Source organism: Gigantopelta aegis, chromosome 12, assembly GCF_016097555.1.
Source record: "Gigantopelta aegis isolate Gae_Host chromosome 12, Gae_host_genome, whole genome shotgun sequence".
Taxonomy (NCBI): Eukaryota; Metazoa; Mollusca; class Gastropoda; order Neomphalida; family Peltospiridae; genus Gigantopelta; species Gigantopelta aegis.
In genome coordinates, this window is record NC_054710.1 from 46662643 (window position 1) to 46684469 (window position 21827).

General features: G+C 37.3%; 2 protein-coding genes across 3 annotated transcripts in view; one reads left to right on the plus strand and one right to left on the minus strand.

Annotated features, from left to right (window-relative positions):
• The first annotated feature begins 1860 nt into the window (after positions 1–1860).
• LOC121386849 lies at positions 1861–14035 on the plus strand. Its single transcript, XM_041517869.1, has 3 exons — positions 1861–2010; positions 7730–8395; positions 12913–14035. Exons 2-3 carry the CDS (start codon positions 7827–7829, stop codon positions 13082–13084), a joined length of 741 nt encoding a protein of 246 aa, XP_041373803.1. The 5' UTR covers positions 1861–2010; positions 7730–7826; the 3' UTR covers positions 13085–14035.
• A 986-nt stretch (positions 14036–15021) lies between these two features.
• The window catches only part of LOC121386248 (retinoblastoma-binding protein 5-like), a 33648-nt gene continuing 26842 nt past the window's right edge, over positions 15022–21827 (minus strand). For both annotated transcript variants that reach the window (XM_041517084.1, XM_041517083.1), the window contains 3 exons: positions 18076–18193; positions 17660–17790; positions 15022–16940 (listed from right to left, as the gene is read on the minus strand). In XM_041517084.1, the coding sequence (XP_041373018.1) occupies positions 16935–16940; positions 17660–17790; positions 18076–18193 (255 nt within the window). In that variant the 3' untranslated portion in view covers positions 15022–16934. The remainder of the gene's footprint in view (positions 16941–17659; positions 17791–18075; positions 18194–21827) is intronic.

The following is a 21827-nucleotide window of genomic DNA, read 5'->3' on the forward strand; positions in this document are numbered from 1 at the left end:
TTTAAATGCCCTTTTCAGTTTAAAAATGCTCCAACACATCATCCCATCCCACCCCACCCATCTTGCTACGCTAGGTACGACCCTGTGGGTCATTATAGACAGGTGGTTGCTATACTGTGTCTGCTGTAGCAGGTTCAGCCAATGTATGATTGTTTTTATCTGTACATTTAACGTAATGTATTTTAATGTTGTGAACTACATGTCGGTCTTATTGTTCCGAGTGTGCCATCTGTTGTGTAGTACGTATACTGTTACTTTACAAATGCTTGCTCTTTACAAAGTATAAATGTCATTTCCAAGTTTTCGTGGAAATGTGATTTCTCAAATAAAAATAACACCTCAAAACTTGTTTTGACTGTTGTCTTCTCCATGTTTAAACAAGAAAACGTGTTGCTCGGTGGAATGATTAATTAATATACGATCACAGCTGCTGTAATTTCAATGGTCGCAGATCTTGATCTGTCCAGCTGTGAAAAAAGTTGGTTGGTTTTGTTTAATGACACCACTAGAGCACATTGATTAATTAATCGTCGGCTGTTGGATGTGAAACATTTGGTAATTCTGAACTATAGTCTTATAGAGAAAACCCGCTACATTGTTCCATTAGTAGCAAGGGATCTCTTATAGGCACCATCCCACAGACAGGATAGCACATACCACGGCCTTTGATATACCAGTTGTGGTACACTGGTTTGGTTGGAACAAGAATTAGCCCACGTGACACGTTTCACACGTTTGACGTCTCTTTTGTAGCCCCAAAAAATTCAACACCCTTTCCCCTAACTAAATTCATTTGGAGAAGGGTAGGACGGGGTGAAAAGTATTAGAGGGTTATTCTTTTAGGGAGAAGTGATGAAATTTTGAGACGGTCCCTTAGCGGCCGTTCAAATATTACGTAACGCTATTTTTGTAAAAAGTATACCCCAATAACGCTAGACCATAGTACACCCCCAAAACATTACGTAACGCTTGGAGATTCCCTCCCCCCTTCCTATTCACAAAAAAAGAGAGAGTCAATCTATGGATGCAAATTAATTTTAAAGGGACAGACCCTAGTTTCAGCCCATGAAAATGCACACTGTTTAATTAATCTACAAACTTGAAACTCATTTGGATAAACTTTCAATTGAGTGAAACCCGAGTCTGTGATTTTGAAATGGTAAAATACCCTCTAAAAATAGACTAGAACTCGACTCCATAACTGTTACTTCTCAGACGCACGTACGTTTTTTTAAAAATATGAATAATGCATTTTGTGATATTAACAACACCACGATGACCAAAAACACTTCGAATGTACGGAAATGGATAATATAAACAATAAAATCTAAGTAAAGTATGATTTCAGTTATCAAAAACGGCTCTAATAGTAAAAAATACGCCTCAGTGTTTAAAAACTAGCGTATGTCCCTTTAAAGTACTTCATGTTTTGCAATTTGGGAAAGCGCAGATACGTAGTTCAACTCGATTTATGATCCTTTTTGTGTGTATACGTCTAGCTATAATTACCTAAATTAAACATTGTAGCCGTGAAAAAGCGTTTACGAAAAACAGACAAAGCGTTTACGAAAAAACAGAGAGAAGATTTTAGTAATATATAAAGACGTAACGCTTTTAAATACACCTACCCACCCCTGTAACGCTACATTACGTATCAACCTACACCCACCCATCCCCTCGAGCGTTACGTAATATTTGAATGGCCCCTTATCTTAAGAACTGGGGTGGGTGGGTGTCCTAACCCTTTCCGCAATAACATGGACAAAATACAGCCAGAAGGCTTACCATTAAACATGCGTATTATTTTTATTCGTCCCCAATTCCTAGAATTGAATATGTGAACCATAAGTATGGTGGATCTATGAACGCCACACGGATGCCAACTGTGTAGTGAGACCAAATGCAAAACGCCAGAATTATTTTGTGACGTCATTGTTTTGTTCACTTAACTGTGACGTTACACACCACTGCCAAGTAAACAAACAGCATCAGTTGTCTTCAACGATTCAGGTAGCCTATCTGTTGTTTGATTTTTTATTTTAATTACCTTGCATATGCATGTTATGTGCGAGCATTCGTCACGTGTATTTAAGTGAGGGCCCCTACATGTTTAGACATACTATTTCTGTTTACATATAAGACCGAGATAAGATAAACTTTATTGCATATAAACATTCCACATTTGGAACTAGATGCAAAACATGATACTAAACTAATTATTGGTTAATACGTAACGTAATAAGTATGGTTCTAGCTGTATATTCTGTTTATATAGTTTAGGCCTATACGTTCTCATCAATCTAATTAAAATTAGCTCCACTATTACATGTGGATCTAACACCAGCCAGTTGGAGCTCATGTCCACCAATCAAAACCTTACTTGCAGAATCATGCCAGTGATTTAAAAATAATTTGAAAACATTCCGAATTATCCTAAGGGTATACGACATGTTTCGTGTGAATTACGAATGCCTTAAAACATGTTTTATTTTATAAAATAAATAATTTGTAATTTAAAAGTGAAGACTGATTTAGTTGTGGGTTTTTTTTATTAATAAATAAATAATTTTTAATGTAAAATTGAAGACTGATAACCCATCCCGTACGTATTGGTATGGTTCGCTGTACTGCGGCCACTAAAATAGACTCGCCCGATATTTTTAGAATTTGTATGCTCCCAAATAACGTTATAAAAGGCGAAGTGTGATTGGTCAATATTAAAATTATTATTTACAGAATTAATGTTACCTGGACATTGGAGACTACGCAGTGTTGTTAGCAATCTGATTAAAATTAGTTCTACTGGTCTAAATACGGCATTCGTAATTCACATGAAACATATCGTATACCCTCAGGATAATTCGAAATATTTTCAAATTATTTTCAAATCACTGGCATGATTCTGCAAGTAAGGTTTTGATTGGTGGACATGAGCTCCAACTGGCTGCTGTTAGATCCACATGTAATAGTGGAGCTAATTTTAATTAGATTGCGTTCTCATCCTGTTACTAGATCCATAAGCGAGCTATAACAAGTTTGTAACACAAATTATTTTACACTTGATGTAGAAAAAGTACACATAAAATTCTGTAAATGGATTTTGGGGGTCGAATGAGAGATATTGTCCCAACTGTCCCCTAGAAGTTGAAGACGAATATCATTTCATTATCAAGTTGCGTTGCGTAACTTTTTACGATGTTCATATACCACAGAGGTTTCGAGCAAGTCTGCCCCGGAGTTCGATCTCTGGATAGCCAGGGACCCAACCCGGGGCAGATACTTTATAGGGATAGTTTTGATTATTACAGCCAAAAAATAAAGAGTGGGACTTTATAAATTTTTGTTCCTAAAATAATAATAAATAAAAAAAAATTACAATTAATTTAGTCACCTTTTAGATCGGGCAGTCTAATATAAAAATTAAAAATAAAAACATTTTATAATATACTTTATGTATTTAAGCCCTAGGGGTTGGAAATGGGGTTAGTTATATAATTCTGGGCCCCTGCCACAGGAAGTTTATTTATTAATTGGGGGAGAGAAAAGAGCATCAATCATATCGGGAACTTCAGTGTGCTTTTAGAAATGATTTACATCACATAATAATAAAACAAGAATCACATTTTTCTTTTCTGACTAATAATGAAAAATTCTTATTTCTTACACGCAACAATATTCCGGAATTATGTCCTATCATTTGCAATTTTGTAAAGAGATGCTTTAAGTTGCGTGAAAGCATATGAGTTGGAAGTAATTTCAAATTGTTTGCATTTCACGTCTGTATAAACTAATGGAGAATGTACGAGGGTGTGTGGATTCGTGAAAAATAATTCACGAACCCCATAGGGGCGAATTGATGGTTTTTCATGGCTCTACACTTCTGACAATCTTTACTTTACCTAAATATATATTATTATAACTAATAAGGCTTACATTACATATGTATTTGTTGATGCAGATGTTTGTTCATTTAATTAATGTATATTTATGTTATTGCTACTGCAGATAAATGTATATTATATTGTTATTTTTGCTCTGCCCATATGCGAGTGTTATGCAAATAAATTATTCTTATTCTTATAATAGCCCTATCACTTCGGTAGTTTATCTTATTTCTATTTATTTACTTAGATACGGATGGATTTATTTATTTGTGTTTACTGGCTTTGATAGAGATAGCATTTTATTTCAACTTATTTTCGAACTTATATCCAATTAAGGTTCAAGCACGCTGTCCTGGGCACACACCTCAGCTATCTGGGCTGTCAAGGACAGTGGGTTAGTTGTTAGTGGTTAATGAGAGAGAGGAGGGTGTAATGGCCTTACACCTACCCACCGAGTCGTTAAAACTCGCTTTGGGTGGGAGACGGTACCGGGCTGCGAACCCAGTACCTACCAACCGTATGTCCAATAGCTTAACGACGACACCACCGAGGTCGGTAAAGATCTTCCAAAACAGCCCATCATCTCTCTAGAAAATCATTAGAAAACATAGTTCACAGTAGGGCCTCCATGAGTCCAAACTATTGGACTGAGTACGGTACTTGAGAGTCAAACTCGACCCGGACCCGGGTACCCGACACTTACACTAGATGATAATGAGACTAAGGAATAAAGTAAACTAGCATTAGGCCTATGCATTGCATTCCAAATATTCGACGTTTGTTTTTCCTCCATGTCTCATAGCCCTATCATGTAACCGGCGGCAAGCATGTGGCAAAATTACAATTTATTAGTACTATTTTTTTTTTAAATGAGAGTGGTCTTCCTTGCACGGGTAATCGAGTCCTGTGAACAGACTCGAGTCTTGCTGTTACTTGCTAGACTCGGACCGTGCCCGGGTACTCGTGGATACCCTAGTTCCCCATGTCTGATGGGGTTGGGGAAATTAGCGCCAGTATATCATATACTTGGGATATTTTTTTTAGGCCACTGAATGATGAGGTAAATTAATTTATTACAACAGAAGAAGTTTGTTTTTGATTAACGACACCACTAGAGCACGTTGATTTATTAATCATCGGCTTTTGGATGTCAAACATATGGTAATTTTGACACAGTCATAGAGAGGAAACCCGCTACATTTGTTTTCCATTAGTTGCAAGGGATCTTTTATATGCACCATCCCACAGACAGGATAGCACATACCACGGCCTTTGATATACCAGTCGTGGTGCACTGGCTGGAACGAGAAATAGCCCAATGGGCGCACAATACAGGACTGGTGGAAGGAACTCGGGGAGTGCTAACGATCCACAATCTAATTAAAATTAGCCCCACTGGTTAATTACTATTACCTGTGGATCTAACAGCACCCTGTTGGAGCTCATGTCCAGTTGACCTTTCATTCGACCAATCAAAACTGTACTTACAAAATCATACCAGTGATTTGAAAAGAATTTGAAAACATTCGGGATTATGCCGAGGGTATACGAAATGATTCGGGTGAATTACGAAGTATGCCAGAAACTAATTTCAATATAAAATGTTATATAAAATTCGTTTCAAGACGACAAAAAACCCCGTGATAGTGTAGCCATAAAATCTGTTTATACTAGTAGCCCTATACAATCCTGAGTGTATTACTGCACTTTTCCCCCTGTTTTTAAAAAAAGTTAAAATAGACCAACAAGTTCGCCTTTTGCATAAATAGTCTCGCTCGATATTCTTAGAATCTGCATGCTCCCGAATAACGCTATAAAAGGCGAAGTGTAAATGGTCGATATTTAAACTGTTATTTATAGATGAAATGTCACCTGGACATGGAAGTGCCCGCAATGCTGTTAGATCTACTGCTAGACAAGTAGAGTTAATTTTAATCATATTGAACGATCCACTGGTTAGGCATCTTCATAAATCAAGGCTAATATTCGTTCCTCGTATTCCTGAATACGAGGAACGAATGTTAGCCTTGATTTATGCAATCTAATTAAAATTAGCTCCACAATTACATGTGGATCTAACACCAGCCAGTTGGAGCTCATGTCCACCAATCAAAACCTTACTTGCAGAATCCTGCCAGTGATTTAAAAATAATTTGAAAACATTCCGAATTATCCTGATGGTATACGACATGTCTCGTGTGAATTACGAATGCCTTAAAACATGTTTTATTTTATAAAATAAATAATTTGTAATGTAAAACTGAAGATTGATTTAGTTTTAGTTTTTTATAAATAAATAAATAATTTTTAATGTAAAATGGAAGACTGATAACCCACCCCGTACGTATTGGTATGGTTCGCTGTACTGCGGCCACTAAAATAGATTAGCCCGATATTTTTAGAATTTGTATGCTCCCAAATCACGTTATAAAAGGCGAAGTGTGATTGGTCAATATTTAAATTATTATTTACAGACGAAATGTTACTTGGACATTGGGGACTACGCAGTGTTGTTAGCTTTAAATCACTGGCATGATTCTGCAAGTAAGGTTTTGATTGGTGGACATGAGCTCCAACTGGCTGGTGTTAGATCCACATGTAATAGTGGAGCTAATTTTAATTAGATTGTGATTTATGAAGATGCTGGTTAGGGGGCGCAATACTTATCTTGCCCCGGGCGCTGGCGAAATCACTGGTTTACCAAGGTAGGCCTAAACGTCAACATCCATTGGACCTCGACAGCCCAGCAATAAAGATCACAACAATAAATAACGGGCCGAAACAAGTATCTTGCTGAACTATAGAAAACAATACAGATCTTTAAAATCCTTTTAGTATTCCATTATGCTGATATAATCTTGGATAACTGGCACAAAATCCTGAAAATAGCCAACCATATGCTTCAGAACCATATCTGTTGTGCTGTTAGGGGGGACCTCACATCATCTTTATATATACAAAAAAACCTGATTTCACATCACTACTAGAAAGGTTAAAGTTAAAGTTGGTTTTGTTTAACGACACCACTAGAGCACAGTATTAATCCTCGGCTATTGGATGTCAAACATTTGGTAATTTTGACGTATATAGTCTCAGAAAGGAAATCGCTACATATTTCCATTAGTAGCAAGGGATCTTTTATATGCACCACCCCACAGTCAGGATAGCACATACCACGGCTTTTGATATACCAGTTGTGGTGCACTGGCTAGAATGAAAAATAGTCCGATGGACCCACCGATGGGGATCGATCCCACACCGACCGCGCATCAAGCGAGCGCTTTACCACTGGGCTACGTCCTCACCTATACTAGAAATGTGTAAACGACACAAATTATGTATAAACTGTCAAATAACTTGTTACCCGCGTAAATGTTATCTACAATTACCTCCATCGATTGCTGAAACTAATACCCTTTACATAATTAATATTGATTACTTGCTACCTATTATTACTATTTGTCATACATTACTCTTTGTCTATATTCCTGAGTTGTTTTTTTTTTTTTTTTTTTTTGGGGGGGGGGGGGGTTGGGTGTTTTTTTGGTGGTAATTATGGAATATTGCATCTCTTAAGAATCCTGTCATTAAAAACATAAGCGTACGAAAAGGTGTGCGTGTGGGGGGGGGGGGGGGGGGGGGTGAAGGGAGAGAATATCCTCAAATTCGGGCAAAAACTAGAGTAATTCGAATAAAATGTGCCGGCCTGAACACTTTTCATCAGGTATTTTCATCATTTCATTCACAATATTAGTTGTAAGCCATGCACGGAATAAATAATGATTGAAAATTGTGAATAAACATTTTCCTTTTTTTCTTTTTTTTTTTCGTCTTTTTTTTTCAAGTTGTGACTACCGCATCCGGCAACAACAAAAAGAAAGCCCCTCGGTCGCTTTCCAAATTCTGAATCGGGACGTATACGTCCTGGGATAAAATTACAGGATGTCAGATAATAGTCCCCAGAGCAAGTACCAAAGTCACCCTGGAATGCTTTCATGGCCACTCGAATGTAAAAAACGAAAGGACGCTCACAAAACTCTACAGTGTCCTGTTAAACAGCCGTCCCCCATTCAGCAACAGACCAATGCTGAGAAAACGTCAGTTAATGGTCCAGGGGAGAATGTTGAAGTTGACGTTAAATATCTTTCCTGGAAACACCCACATAAATGTGATGACCCAGGGCTAAAAAGTTTGGAAGCCAGATGCATTCCAGAGCAACAGCAGTTTGTCGAGAAAGTGTGTTCCCAAGTTCAGCAGCCGTCCCCAGTTCAGCAGCCGTCCCCAGTTCAGCAGTCGTCCCCACTTCGGCTGCCGTGCTCACTTCAACAGCCGTCCTCAGTTAAGCAAAATTATTTTAATGGCCCCGGAGCGAACGTTAAAACTCAACCTGGACTACTGTCGTGGCCAGTCGAATGTAGAAACCGAAAGAAAAACAGGGAGAAAACCTTGGAGGAGCAACAGACACCCTCATCTCAGGAGCCGCGTGTGAACTGGCCCATATCCAGCAACTAGTAAGGCCTGTTAGGGACCGTTCTACAATTATATAAAGCTGTATCCTAACCGGCCGCGAGCGATTATTTTAGAAATCATTGCTTTCAATTGCTGACAGCCTGTATCTCCTAACTGCACGCGCGTGCCAGTCTAATTAAAATTAGCTCCACTATTACATGTGGATCTAAAGACAGCCAGTTGGAGCTCATGTCCACCAATCAAAACCTTACTTGCAGAATCATGCCAGTGATTTAAAAATAATTTGAAAACATTCCGAATTATCCTGAGGGTATACGACATGTTTCGTGTGAATTACGAATGCCTTAAAACATGTTTTATTTTATAAAATAAATAATTTGTAATGTAAAACTGAAGACTGATTTAGGTCTTTTATTATTTTATAAATAAAATTAATAAATAATTTTTAATGTAAAACTGAAGACTGATAACCCACCCCGTACGTATTGGTATGGTTCGCTGTACTGCGGCCACTAAAATAGACTCGCCCGATATTTTTAGAATTTGTATGCTCCCGAATAACGTTATAAAAGGCGAAGTGTGATTGGTCAATATTTAAATTATTATTTACAGACGAAATGTTACCTGGACATTGGGGACTACGCAGTGTTGTTAGTTTTAAATCACTGGCAGGATTCTGCAAGTAAGGTTTTGATTGGTGGACATGAGCTCCAACTGGCTGTCTTTAGATCCACATGTAATAGTGGAGCCAATTTTAATTAGATTGTGCGCGTGCAGTTAGGATACGGCGATTAAAATCAATTATTTCTGAAATAATCGCTCGCGGTTATTTATCTGTCGCGCCGTACGCGTGCGGTTAGGATACGGCGATTGAAATTAATGATTTCTAAAAATAATCGCTCGCATCACTCGCGCCGCTACACTTTTCATATACTTTGAGTAGTTGTGTACTGGGGTGTTGTTAAACATTCATTCATTATTCATTCATTCACTTGCGTCGCTCGCGTCTAGTTAGACTATAGCTTAACACATAATTCGGCTGTTTTTATCACCACTCTCCTCTCACATTGTGATGTTTTGTGACTTTTCTCCCTCCTAAAAAACATACGCAACGCGCACCAGTAGCACCACCACCTCCACCTCCCATTTTGTTTGTCATTAAGAAGTATTCTGACCAATATTATAATTTTTTTTTTTTTTTTAATATGTATTTCATTTCTTATGGTTTGGCAAAAGCTCATTCGCGTGTGTTCGCACGTAGGTGAAAAACTGCGGCCATGTCACTTTACAGTTATTAGGTAAATGAACAAGGAAATGGTTTAGTTAACGACGCACTCAGCACATTTTATTTACGGTTATATGGCGTCAGATATATGGTTAAGCCTACACAAATATTGAGGGAGGAAACCTGCATTCGCCACTTCTTTTCGATTAGCAGCAAGGGAACTTTTATATGCACCATCCCACAGACACGGTAGTACATATACTGAACAAAAAAAGAAACTTCCGATTTGTACATATAGTATTTGTTGTGTTAAAGAATTCATTGTGTAATGAAATTATATAGGTAGTATTAGCCTTGAGCTGTATTATCAGGATTCATGAATTTTATCGATTATTTTTGCACTGTTAATCGTCGACAACGTGAAATTCAATTTGCACGTGTATGCATTGTTCGACATGTCCCGTGTAGTATTCGGTCAATTTGTTTTACTTGTCTTACTGACATTGTTGTCAAGTGAACGAAAACGCTTCAAAATTTGTAAACAAAATTAACGTTTTTTACATTGTAGCATTTTTAGTATGCCAAGAATACCCAATAATTTACGCGAACGGGCGATTGGCATGCTTGATGCTGGCATGTCGACAGAAGACGTTGCAAGACATGTTGGGAGTTCTAGTCGAGCGATACGAAATCTTCGCGTAATATTTCGAACGACAGGAAGCACCAACGACTTGCCACGTCGTGGACGTCCGCGTGTTACAACGCGTGGTCAAGACCGCTATATCATGAACACGCATTTGCGCAATCGATTCCAAACTGCCACTGCTACTGCTGCTAACACACCTGGGCTTCATAATAACCGAATCAGTGGGCAAACTGTTCGTAATCGTCTGCGGGAGAACAGTTTATATGCACGACGTCCTTACGTCGGATGCGTTTTAACGCAACGTCATCGTCTAAATCATCTTAATTGGGCACGTGTACACTCTCGTTGGATACGGCGACGCTGGAATACCGTTCTTTTTTTGGATGAATCCAGATTTTCTTTACAACGTGGTGATGGCAGGGTGCGCGTCTACCATAGGAGAAATGAACGCTATGCTGACCGTTGTGTTCTTGAACGAGATCGTTTCGGGGGTGGGGGTTCTGTCATGATCTGGGCAGCTATTGCCCATGGTTATCGTTCACCACTAGTCGTCACTGATGGCAATTTAAATGCTCAACGTTACCGCGATGACATTCTCGCTCATCACGTCATTCCTCTGTTCCATAACAACGCCAACATCTCGATTTTTCAGCATGATAATGCCACCTCTCATACAGCTAGAGACACTGTAAATTTTCTTAGGACAAATAACATTGGTTTCATTGATGACTGGCCCGCTAAAAGTCCTGATCTCAACCCCATCGAGCATGTCTGGGATAGTCTGGACAGACGATTGAGGCATCGTCCCAACCCACCCGCTAACGTCAACGAACTTCATCAAGCGCTCATTCAGGAATGGAACAATATTCCACAGGCAGAAATCAACACTTAGTCAATTCTATGCGCCTGTGATACACTACAGTGGTCAATTCAAGAGGTGGTCATACCCGTTATTAAGTGGGGGTTTTTTTTGTTTTTTTTTTTTACCCCTACCACACTTGGTCAAAATTTCTCCCAGTTTGTTAACCTATGGCCATGATTTTTGCACCAAACGATGCATCATGGAACACTCTTTAAACGCATATATAACAATTATTCCTCCGGTTTGTTTTCATCAAGTTATGTTCAAGCAAAGTTAGCGGAAGTTTCTTATTTTGTTCAGTATACATCCCCCAGAATTTGCTACTTATAATTGTATTATATAGAGGATAATAAACGAGTTACCAGTTTATTATCAAATTTATGTCCTGAATGAACTAATGTTCAGTTGTCCGAGCTTTAGCGAGTGACAAGTGAAAATTATTTCACGAGGGACATAAATTTGATAGTAACTGGTACAGTTTGTTATTCTATTTATTACCCCAGCTATTTGGTTAAAAAAAAAAAAAAAAAAAAAAAAAAAAAGCCTTTATTTTCGATATATAGGGTCTAGCCTACATCGGCTACACGTCCATGTATAATATAGAAACGACGTAAACTACTTTACTGTTATGGGTATTGCTTTATCTTTGTATTTCATTCACGGTTCACAGATAATTTTCAAAACTCAAAGTTCTATATATTCAGTAAAAAAAAAATCTATCCATGTATAATATAGAAACGACGTAAACTACTTCACTGTTCTGGGTATTGCTTTAACTTTGTATTTTATTCATGGTTCACAGATAATTTTCAAAACCCAAAGTTCTATATATTCAGTGAAAAAATTAAATAATCTATCATGAATTGCATTAAACTACTATTTTATTACAAGTTTAACACTGAAACCAGAAATACGCAAACGCTTTAAACTACGTGACGTCATTGTGTGTGCTTTGCCAAATCGTGATGACGTCATATTTAGTACCGACAAGGTGATTGGTTTGTTGGCGTCAAATCGTCCAATAGTAGTGTCCGTTAAACCAATGCATGATAATTTCTCAATCTAATTAAAATTAGCTCCACTATTACATGTGGATCTAACAGCTGCCCGTTGGAGCTCATGTCCAGTTGACCTTTTATTCGACCAATCTAAAACTTACTTGCAAAATCATGCCAGTGATTTGAAAAGAATTTGAAAACATTCGGGGTTATGCAGAGGGTATACGAAATAATTCGGGTGAATTACGAAGTATGCCGGAAACTAATTGCAATATAAAATTTTATATAAAAGTCGTTTCAAGACGAAAAAATAAACCGTGATGGTATAGCCATAAAATCTGTTTATATTAGTATACAATCCAAAGTTTATTACTGCACTTTTTCCCCCATTTTTTTTTCAATGTTAAAAGAGACCAACAAGTTCGCCTATTGCATAAATAGTCTCGCCTGATATTTTTAGAATTTGTATGCTTCCGAATAACGCTATAAATGGCTAAGTGTAATTGGTCGATATTTAAATTGTTATTTATAGATGAAATGTCACCTGGACATGGGAGTCCACGCAATGCTGTTAGATCTTCTGGCTAGACCCAGTAGAGCTAATTTTAATTAGATTGGATAATTTCTCAGTGTGAGAAATTATGATTTTTATTTTCCCCATTATGAGTGCCCGCTGGGTTAATAAATATTAATCCCCCCCCATAATGGATTTTCTGGATCCGCCACTGCTAGCATATTATAATTTAATTTATATTATACTGGTAGTAATTCGGTTGTGTATTTTATTTCTACTTTCCTTAAAAATCCATTTGCGACATCTACAACAGCCGGCCGCCCACACCGCCGCCGCCTCCACCGCCACCTATCGATGTGGTCCAGTGGCCAGAACGCCGCGAGACAACTTGCCCAGACGGCACCACGATGCCGGCCGGAAACACGCAACCACAAGTGACTACATCAAGCTCCATACAGTGGCCCATGCGATGTTTTACCCAATAACTGCTGGCTTTTTTCTGAATGTATGCTCATAGGACATGGAAGTAAGGGGAGGGGGGGGCACATCATTGGCCTAAACGAAACTTTACTTATTAAGTATCTTTTTTTCTTCTTTTTTTGAATGTGTGCTCATAGGAGTCGAAAGTAAGGGGAGGGGGAGGCACATTAGTGGCCTAAGCTAAACTTTACAAAGTTTTTCTGAATGTATACTCATAGGAGTCAGACGTAAGGGGAGGGGGAGACACATCAGTGGCCTAAACGAAACTTTACTGATTAAGTATCTTTTTTTTCTTTCGTTTTTTTAATGTACACTCATAGGAGTCTAAAGTAGGGAGGGGGAGGCACATCAGTGGCCTATGCAAAACTTTACGGATTAGGTTGTCTTTTATGTTTTTTTTTTGTTTTTTGTGTGAATGCATACCATACTCATAGGAGTCAAAAGTAAGGAGGGGGGGGGAGGTACATCAGTGGCCTATGCGAGGGGGGGAAGGTACATCAGTGGCCTGTGTGAAACGTTACTGAATAGCTTTTTGTTCTGAACATACATAGGGTTTAGAAGTAGGAGGGGGAGGTACTGATCCCCCTAAATCTGGGTAATATATCATTACCTCCCCCAGTTGCTGTTGTCTTCGATCCATTGATAATATATATTATCTACACAAGCCAAATGCTGCTACTATTGTTACATGAAAAATAGATCATTGATAATAATACGGATAGTTAATAAATAGTAAATAGAAATCTTACTTCCAAAAAACTAAAAAAAAATTGCAAGATTCCTGAAATCTTAAAAAAAAATTGAAACTTCTTTTTGCTGTTTTGATTATCGTTTTATTTTATTAGTTTAAACTGGTTAATTAATTTTATTATTATTTAAAAAAAAAAAAAAAAAGGGAAAAAATGGCAGCATTTAGCTTTCCTGCATATGTATATTAAATAATTATTTTAAACATCCATTGTGTTTGTTCTTGTGCAATGTTTTGCTTCTACAGACCAAGTTTAACAAGTCAATAAGCCCTAAAGACTGATTCTCTCTGCCATTTACCTCCATCATTGACAGAAGGAAGGAAATTGTTTTATTTTATTTAACGACGCACCACCATTTTATTTACAGTTATATGGCTTCAGACATATGGTTAAGGACCACACAGATATTAAGAGAGTATACCCGCTGTCGCCACTTCATGGGCTACTCTTTTCGATTAGCAGCAAGGGATCTTCTATATGCATTATCCCATAGACAGGATAGTACATACCACGGCCTTTGTTACTCCAGTTATAGAGCACTGGCTGGAACGAGAAATAGCCCATCATTGACCGAAAGAAAGAAATGTTTTATTCAACTACACACTCAACACAGTGTAATTACTGTTATATGTATCAGACATATGGTTAAGAACCACTGAGATAATCAGAAATGGAAACCCACAGACAGGATAGTACATACCATGGCCTTTGTTACACCAGTTGTGGCGCACTGGCTGAAATGAGAAATAGTCCAATGTGTTCACCGACGGGAACGATCCTAAACAAATCGTACATCAGGTGAGTGCTTTACCACTGAGTTACGTCCCACAGACAGGATAGTACATACCATGGCCTTTATTACACCAGTTGTAGCGCACTGGCTGAAATGAGAAATAACCCAATGTGTTCACCGACGGGAATGATCCAAAACAAACCGTACATCGGGCGAGTGCTTTACCACTGAGCTACATCCCGCCCACTCCTTAATAGATGGTTCTGATAGCTGTGGCCTGTGTTCAGGACAACACACTTGAACTTGAACTAAATATTATAAACATGAACATTAAAATGAAAATAAAAATAAAACTGCGAGTTTAGCATAAAATGACCAAAAACTAAACAGACAGACAAAACAGGCCTGCTACCTTCATAGAATTAGTTAACAAATGTTTTTGAAAAACAAAAATAACTCCTTTTATAGGTGTTTTTTTTACTTTTTATTTACAAAATGTACACAATAATATTTGACAACATGTGAATCAAGTTTAGATAAGGATGACCTATAGATAAGGATGACCTATAGATAAGGATGACATATCTACAAATGGGACCAATAACTGCTGTGTGACCAGTATGAAGAGTCTACTCAAACGGTAGTCTTTCAAAGCTTTTTTTGTCTGCCTAGGAGGATAAACATATTTGTAATTCACGGGTCCTATTCCTGCATCCCTCACAATTAGAGCTGGGCAGTATACCGTATGTACCGTTTGGTATTGGTATCCTGTCAGTACCGATTTACTGTACCGAGCAAATCTCCAAATACTGAAATTTCGGTATTGAAAAATGTTTCCCGCCATTTAGTAAAGCACTATGCAAAATGGCTGAAAAGGAGAGAGAGAGAGGAGAGCCTTGTGTATGTAATTTTATTTTATTTAGATGAAGTTAGAGGGTGAGCCTTAACTTAAACATGCATTTAAAGCTGAGTATACCGAAAATACTGCTCGATATCGTTATCGGTATTGTGTCCATACCGAATACCGTAATGATACCGAGGTAAATTGCCCAAAAAATACTGATACTGAACCTTAAATTTCAATACCGCCCAGCTTTACTTAAAATAACAATTACTCTCCCTCCCTCAGCTTTCTTTATTACTATTGATAGGCAGACAAAACACAAAGTAGCATTCATCGCTCTCCTTTACATTCACCTGGAATGTTTTAACATGGCTGCAAACTGATCACCTTGCAATCAAATTTGAAAAACATTTTATCTGAAACCGTGTGATTTCTCTCCTGACATTATTTCAGAAAAGTGAACCTCTACTTGCCTTGATTTTGTTCCTGGTGAAAACCGAAGTAGCACATCAGCAGAATGAATTGCGAATTCATTAATGTGTGTTACAATAGTTCTATTCAGCACTTTTTCTCTATGTAAATCGACACACAGTCGTGGTATTGGACACAATACTATATACAGGCCCTAATCTTGAACTGAAAAGGTAGGAGAAGAAAGGGGAGAAGTTTGATAAAAATAGGTGAAGTGGACATTTATCGGTACATTTCATAACATTTCGTCAGTTTCCGTGTTCAATCAGGTTTCTTGTTTCTAATTGTAATATTTCCATATTAAATACTACTTCCGGTAATAAAGTTTAAGCAAAACGGTTATATGTTTCATTAAAAATGTGTAAGTATTAAGTGCCATTATGTTAAAATTAAAGTATTAATTAGTATTTTTTTACATTATTGAAATTAATGTGGTCGAGGATTAACAATGCTTGACTGGTCACAGCATGTGGCGTAACACGTAGCACTTTAAAAAAACGATAGCCCAGTTTACTGGTCACTGACGTTTCTGAAGAATGTCCACATTATACTACATGTATTTAACCTCTTCATAACAGAAACTGGCATGAGTATTAACATTTGTTGGTTGATTTTGATAATAAACTGAACAAGGTAAAAGACTACAGTGTGCATGGTATAAACCATTTCCTGTTAATATGCTGGTTCACGGTTACTCGAGGATACCTTCTGACACCAAAGTATAAACACTGTCCGACATACCGCGACAAGGTGCCAAGTGAGCTCTGACAATAAACAAGTCAGGGTCTTGATGCCTGTTTTTGAAATCTGGATTAGATCCAGAATATTACGGCGACTTCGACTTCTCACTACTGCTAATAACTTGGTGACTTGAGCGGACTTTCGGTGAAAAAAGCACTCATTTCACCGGCAAGATTAGGGCCTGTATATACAGCGGTCAGTGTATGGTATTAGACACTACTATATACAGTGGTCAGTGTGTGTTATGTACCAGTCCCGCTTGACCACAAGTATTTCTTCACAGTATGTCCACCATCCACAAACAGTATCTTCATGCTTCATATCTGAAATATTAAAAACTTCGAATTGGACAGAGAGAGAGAGAGAGAAGAGAGAGACAGACAGGCAGGGAGAAAGACAGAGGGAGGAGAGAGGCAGCGAGCGTGGGAGAGACGGACAGTGGAGGCAGTGAGGAAGAGGGAGAGAGACAGCAAGGGAGACGGAGAGAGAGACAGCGAGAGGGAGAGAGATTAAGATGAAAATATACAACTGATACAAGGCAGTTGTAAGCCACTAATGTAGATGTAAAATGACAGATGATGATTTGATAATTTTCTTAGAACGGTACGAACTTGTGTGTTAAAATAGATCCAATATACACTTTTATGAAACTCAAAGAAAAACATTTTAGGCCATACAATGTTCAAATGAAAATATGGTAGATAACTATAATATCTTAAGCATTTGGCAATTATCGCTTCGTAAATAAACTAGTAAATAACTTTCTGGGTCTCCAATACCAACAAATACATCGAGATGTTCCAAAATCATTTGTACCTAACAGATTATTTAACTTCTTTTTATAAAACATTTTAACTGTTAAAAGGGCACTTACGACCACCGTGGAACAGCTGTAATGCTTGTGTGGCAGCCATATAACTCACTGTGAGTCACTACAATTTATCTTAGCTTTGATTCTTTCGTGGAATGGGGCCCAGCTGTGGGGGAGTGGTTGAAATTATAAAGTTAATAATTGTATGAAAGCATGCTAAAAATATCTCACGTTTTCCTTGTAGCCGTCTCGTTCTCTGTGTCTTGACTTCTCAGGTTTTGATGATCTCGGCTTCGATGGTCTCGGTTTTCTAGACTGGGATTTCTCCTGTGATTTCTTCACATTCAAAAAGGGATGAATTTCTGCAGCAAATATTTATGATTATTAATTTACACGTGGAGAGAGAGAGAGAGAGAGAGAGAGAGAGAGAGAGAGAGAGAGAGAGAAATAGACAGACAGACAAAGACAGAAAAAAAGAGGCAGATACACAGATAAGGACGATGGAAGAGGAGAGACAGAAAGGTAACGGGGAAGAAAGGAGGATATAACATTAAATGTGTAAAAGCCTGTATGCATGTCTCTGGGTGTGCGTGTGTGTGTGTGTGTGTGTTGTAAAAAAAGATTACTAAACAAGGGAGACAACTTGCCATCAAGAGGAGCTTCAGGAAGGTCTATGTCGACTGGTTTAATTTTCTTCTTTTTGACAGATGTCTGCTCCGAACTGTGCCTTTTCTTTTCCGGTGGTGTAGGCTGATCCTCTGATGTCTAAAAATACAGTCCAAATATTTACCACTTAAACGTATTATTAATTACGCTTTTCAAGAATTTAAAAATAATGTCTGCTCGCCATTTAACTAGAACACATTGATTTATTAATCATCGGCTGTTGGATGTCAAACATTTAGTAATTCTGATATTTAGTCTTAGAGCGGGATGTAGCCCAGTGGTAAAGCACTCGCTTGATGCATGGTCGGTTTGGGATTGATTCCTATCTGTGGGCCCATTGAGCTATTTCTTGTTCCAGCAAGTGCACCATGACTGGTACATCGAAGGCCTTAGTATGTGCTATCCTGTCTGGGGATGGTGCATATAAAAAATCCCTTGGGCTATTTCTTGTTCCAGCCAGTGCACCACGACTTGCATATCAAAGGATGTAGTATGTGCTATCCTGTCTATGGGGTAGTGCATATAAAAAATCCCTTGTTACTGATGGAAAAATGAAGCGGTTTTCTCTCTAAGACTATATATCAAAATTACCAAATGTTTGATATGCAACAGTCGATGATTAATAAATCAATGTGCTCTAGTGGTATCGTTAAACAAAGCAAACTTTTTTAATGATGGTGAACACTGCCATAGCCAGGATTTTTATTATTGGGGGGGGGAGACAACATTATCTATGAGTCATTATGGGACCACAGTGAAATATATGATTTTGGGGGGAGGGGGCACTGACCTCAAGCACCCCCTTGACTACCCCACTGCCAGTGATGGTGAAAAAGTATTTCTCTCCCTGTCCATAGCCAAATTAGCCAACTGCTAATTTTTATTCAAAGTGGCTACAACAGTTAGTGGTTGGCTAATAAAGATATTGCTTAAACTGGCCACTTCTTAAGTTTTCGAGGAAATGTGCACATATCTGAAACTTGGCTAAAACTACATTATTTCCTGTGTGAGTCCTGAAAAGGGTGGGTGGGAGAGAGGCCTTGGCATTACAAAATACTATAATTATGGGAGTTGGGGGTGAATAGCAAGACTTTAATTTAACCATTTGTTACCTGTAGCCGTTTAGAAAGTTTTTTGCAAATTTTGTGAGCAAATTACTCATCTATGGTAATTTTTACACAAAATTAAATAACAAAAAATTATCCCTTAAACCAATGTTAATAATGTTTATCCAGAAATAACCAAACAAATGCTACAGGTAAACCCCTGACATTCGGCAAAAACTATTGGTGCCACCATTAAATTTGAGCCCTGGGGTAACTTGCACACAACTGCCAGATGCATCACATAATTACTGAATGATCCCAAACGTGTGTGTGGTAGACTAGGATTTGTGTGTACACATATATAGTACCATATTAATACTGATGCTTGGTACAATCTCTAAATAGTTCACTTCACATAATTACTGAATGATCCCAAACGTGTGTGTGGTAGACTAGGATTTGTGTGTACACATATATAGTACCATATTAATACTGATGCTTGGTACAATCTCTAAATAGTTCACTTCACATAATTACTGAATGATCCCAAACGTGTGTGTGGTAGACTAGGATTTGTGTGTACACATATATAGTACCATATTAATACTGATGCTTGGTACAATCTCTAAATAGTTCACTTCATATAATTACTGAATGATCCCAAACGTGTGTGTGGTAGACTAGGATTTGTGTGTACACATATATAGTACCATATTAATACTGATGCTTGGTACAATCTCGAAATAGTTCACTTCATATAATTACTGAATGATCCCAAACGTGTGTGTGGTAGACTAGGATTTGTGTGTACACATATATAGTACCATATTAATACTGATGCTTGGTACAATCTCGAAATAGTTCACTTCATATAATTACTGAATGATCCCAAACGTGTGTGTGGTAGACTAGGATTTGTGTGTACACATATATAGTACCATATTAATACTGATGCTTGGTACAATCTCTAAATAGTTCACTTCATATAATTACTGAATGATCCCAAACGTGTGTGTGGTAGACTAGGATTTGTGTGTACACATATATAGTACCATATTAATACTGATGCTTGGTACAATCTCGAAATAGTTCACTTCATATAATTACTGAATGATCCCAAACGTGTGTGTGGTAGACTAGGATTTGTGTGTACACATATATAGTACCATATTAATACTGATGCTTGGTACAATCTCGAAATAGTTCACTTCATATAATTACTGAATGATCCCAAACGTGTGTGTGGTAGACTAGGATTTGTGTGTACACATATATAGTACCATATTAATACTGATGCTTGGTACAATCTCGAAATAGTTCACTTCATATAATTACTGAATGATCCCAAACGTGTGTGTGGTAGACTAGGATTTGTGTGTACACATATATAGTACCATATTAATACTGATGCTTGGTACAATCTCGAAATAGTTCACTTCATATAATTACTGAATGATCCCAAACGTGTGTGTGGTAGACTAGGATTTGTGTGTACACATATATAGTACCATATTAATACTGATGCTTGGTACAATCTCGAAATAGTTCACTTCATATAAGGGACCATTTACAATTATCAACATTTTGATAAGTATATAAACCATAGATGTGACTTAACGTCAATGTTCACTTTTACAATGAAACAATATTCTGATGAAAAATCCAATAATATATAACATATTTAAATGTACTTTTAGGAGGGTGGTAGTACATCAAAAAGACAAAAGAGAAGAAAAGAAAAGAAAAGAGAGTTTGCTTTCAAAGCTTGAAATTAATTTTGTTGAGTAGGAAGCAATGTTTGTAAAATTTTAATCAAGAAGCAAATGTTACAAATTAAGAAGCATTTTAGAAAGCATTCAGGGTCCATATTTTCAAAGCCATCGTAGCTGTACGAAATTGTAAATCCACCATAAGCTATGATGTCACTATAGCACACGCTATAGTGACGTCATAGCTTATGGTATTATGATTTTGTAGCACTAAGATGTCTTTAAAAATATGGACCCTGGAAATTAAACAACTTATTAAGACTTATAGTGTGACTTTGGATATACATGCATCTGGATTACTGTCGAACATTAGGTGGCAAGCAAAGCTGCTCGTAAACCTAATTATCAGGAAGCATTATTATTTTAAGAGCGTTTGCTTCCACTCTCTATTTAATTTCAAGCCCTGGCTTGGTTCACTTATGAAAATACTAACAACTGTCTACGGATGTAACACATAATTACATTGTTTATACATTTATTATTCACAGACTAGAAACTGACCAGAAATAAACAAAAGGTAAAGCAGCATTAAAGAAAATAAAACAAAGAGTACATAAAACAATAAGATCATATAGAAGAATCAACACAAAAAAGCATTAAAAAAAGTGACAACTGAAAATAAAAATTAAATTTACAAATTATAAAAGAATCACAGAAAACATTCATAAATGTACAGCTATATTATTAGGAATGTAAACCTATATCATTCATGCTAAACTGAATAAATATGCCATCACAGAAGTCTCAAAATAACTTGATATATCATCAAGAATATGTTAAAGGTCTACATTTATCAAAAACATAATTCACTATTGTTTGGCATCTACGTATACCGTTTACAATATATATGAAATATCAATAAAATAATTTTTTTTTTTTTTTTACCCGTTTTTAATATATTCACAATAAAAAGTTCCG